The sequence below is a fragment of the Aptenodytes forsteri genome, unplaced genomic scaffold, assembly GCF_000699145.1.
Source record: "Aptenodytes forsteri isolate BGI_AS27 unplaced genomic scaffold, ASM69914v1 Scaffold656, whole genome shotgun sequence".
Taxonomy (NCBI): domain Eukaryota; kingdom Metazoa; phylum Chordata; class Aves; order Sphenisciformes; family Spheniscidae; genus Aptenodytes; species Aptenodytes forsteri.
The window spans coordinates 12,955-15,838 of NW_008794748.1; the positions used below are offsets into that span (position 1 = coordinate 12,955).

Sequence of the window (2,884 nt, forward strand, 5' to 3'; positions counted from 1 at the left end):
GACCTTTGGGGACGTCGGGGGCATGGGGACGGTGGTGGAGATGGGTTGGAGGAGCTTGGGGAGGCTTGGGACAGGGGGATGCTTGGGGACAGGGGTCGAGGGGGTTTGGGGACACCTGGGGACATGGGGACACCTGGGGACATGGGTTGGAGGACCTCAGAGACACCCAGGGACATGAGTTAGGGAGGTCTGAGGACGGTGGAGGAGAAGAGGACAGTAGGGGACATTTGGGGGGTCTTGTGGCCACTTGAGAATGGGGGTTCTTGAGAATGGGGGTTGGGAGGGTTTGGGGACAGCTGGGGACAAGAGGACGCTTGGGGACGTTTAGCAGCCCTCGGGGACGCTTGGGGACAGGGAGGCCCCGGGGAAAATGGGTCTGGAGATACTTGGGGACATGGGGACACAGGGGACAGCAGGGGCGGGGGGTAGAGGGTCACAGGTGACAGGGGACATGGGGACCCTATGGGTCCCCACGAGTCATCAGCGTCCCCAAGTCCGTCCGCCTGTCCCCATAGGTCCCCGTGTCCATCGGTGCACCCTGGTGTGTCCCCAGTGTCACCGTGTCCATCCGCAGGAGAGGTTGCGTGGCCATCCACGTGTCTCCAGGCGTCCTCAGTGTCTCCAAAGGTGTCTGTGTGTCCCCACAGGTCCTTGAGGTCCTTGCGTCGGTCCAGAGGTCTCTGCAGGTCACCGTTCGCCTCAAGGGCGTTGCCACTGTCCCCATCTCTGTCCGCCTGTCCCCACAGGTCCTCGGCATCCCTGTGTCCCCATGGGTCCTCGGTGTCCCTGTCTCCGTGCACCTGCGGGTCCCCCGTGTCCCCAAGAGCACCTGTGAGTCTGTGGGCGTTCCCAGTGTCCCCCCACGGGTCCCCATCGGGATGTCCCCAAGGGATCCCCGATGTCCCCAACATCCCCATACGTCTGTCCCCGTGAGTCCCCAACGATCCCAGTGTCCCCACCTGGGTGTCCCTACAGGTCCTCAACAATCCTCCGTGTCCCCAACGAGCCCCCGTGTCCCCAGCGATCCTCCGTGTCCCCAACGAGCCCCTTCCTCAACAACCTCCGTGTCCCCAACGAGCCCCCGTGTCCCCAGCGATCCTCCGTGTCCCCAACGAGCCCCAGCAGCCTCAGTGTCCCCCTCCACACCCTCAATGTCCCCATCCACGTGCCCCATCACGTGTCCCCAGCACCCCGCCGCGTGTCCCCAGCACCCCACGGGGTTGTACCTGCAGGTCCTTGTCATTGGCGTGTCCCGGTGTGTCCTCGCCGTCCCCCACCGTGTCCCCGATGTCCCCCGGCACGTCCCCGGCATGTCCCCGCAGGAGGGCGATAGCATCAGCAGCGTAGAGGGCGAAGGCTGGGGGGGGCTCGTAGGGGGACGCGGGGCCCCGGGCCACCGCCGAGAGCAGCAGGGCCACCGCCCCCCCTCCCCACAGCAGCCCCCGCGCCGGGGACGCCGGCCTGCGCATGCCAAGGACACGTGTCATGCCAGCACCACGGCAAAGGGATGCCGAGGGTCACGCCGACGCCACACCAGTGCCAAGGGTCGTACCAACAACACAGGTCATGCCAACACGACAACAATGACTTGAGTCACGCCAACGACGTGGGTCACGCCAACGTGACGCCGCCAACGTGGGTCACGCCAGTGACGTGGGTCACGCCCATGTGACATCAACACTGTGGGTCGCACCAACGTGACACCAACGCCACGGGTCCTGGCAATGATGTGGGTCACGGCAACGTGACGCCAATGCGGTAGGTGATGCCAACATGACGCCAACGTCATGGGTCACGCCAACACGATGCCAACGCTGCAGGTGATGCCAACGTCATGGGTCACGCCAACGCCGTGGGCGACGCCAACGTGACGCCAACGCCGTGGGTCATGCCATCGCGACGCCAATGATGCCACACCAACACGTGGGGGACGCTATAGGGTCTAGGGCCACCCCCCACCCCGGGGACATTGGGTTGCACATGCTAATGACACATCAATGACATGCCGATGACATGGGGGGGGCACACAGAGGGAACGTATAGGAAATCTATAGGCAGATCCATAGGAGAACTATAGGGCTATAGGTAGGAAATCTATATGAGACCTATGGGGCTGCCTACGAGGCATCCACAGGGGACTAACAGGGCTGCTTATGGGGCAGCTATAGGGAACCTATGGGGCTGCCTGTGGGAGTTCTGCAGGGGGCCCTATAGGTGATCTATAGACTGGTGCGCTAGGTACCTATAGAGGATTTACAGGGGCTCTGTGGGGCCAGCAACAGGAGATCCATAGGAAATTACTGCACTCACTACGAGGGGCTCGGAGGCAACCTACAGAACACCTATAGGGTGCGTTACGGGGAATCTACGGGAAACACTTATGAAATTGGCTGTAGTGGATCTACGGGGCCACCTATAGAGCATATATAACGGATGCACTGCCTCGGCTAAAGAAATCTATGCTGAGCACATCCACACTTATGAAATTGGCTGTAGTGGATCTACGGGGCCACCTATAGAGCATATATAACGGATGCACTGCCTCGGCTAAAGAACTCTATACTGAGCACATCCACACGCGGGATCCACAGGCTGTTTCCGGGACCCCGTTACTGATCCTTATGGGGCTCTATAGAGGCTCTATAAGCACTGGAGACAAGGGAAGAGGCGGGAATCCGTGAGGACCCCCCCCCCAGGTGGGTTATGGGGCCGGTTCTGGAGGGCCACGGGGGCTATAGGGGGGCCGCAGGGGCTCTACAGGGGACATATAAGGTTGCATGGATGATGCACTGGGCTCTATAGAGGACTCGCGGGCCCGGGTGCAGGGGAACGCGGGAGGGATCTCCTGGGCGAGTCGTGGGGCTGGTTCTGGGGGGCTACGGGG

General features: G+C 62.1%; 1 protein-coding gene across 1 annotated transcript; it reads right to left on the reverse strand.

Annotated features, from left to right (window-relative positions):
* Positions 1–73: 73 nt before the first annotated feature.
* SPATA31E1 (SPATA31 subfamily E member 1) lies at positions 74–1,469 on the reverse strand. Its single transcript, XM_019470706.1, has 2 exons — positions 1,227–1,469; positions 74–800 (listed from the first exon to the last, which is right to left on the reverse strand). The coding sequence occupies exons 1-2, from the start codon at positions 1,467–1,469 to the stop codon at positions 180–182; spliced, it is 864 nt and encodes a 287-aa protein (XP_019326251.1). The 3' UTR covers positions 74–179.
* Between the last annotated feature and the right edge of the window lie 1,415 nt (positions 1,470–2,884).

Coding starts and splice junctions, on each gene's coding strand:
- SPATA31E1 (XM_019470706.1), bottom strand. CDS start 1,469: ATGCGCAGGCCGGCGTCCCCGGCGCGGGGGCTGCTGTGGGGAGGGGGG. Junction 801..1,226: donor CCAATGACAAGGACCTGCAG/GTACAACCCCGT, acceptor GGGGACCCGCAG/GTGCACGGAGACAGGGACAC.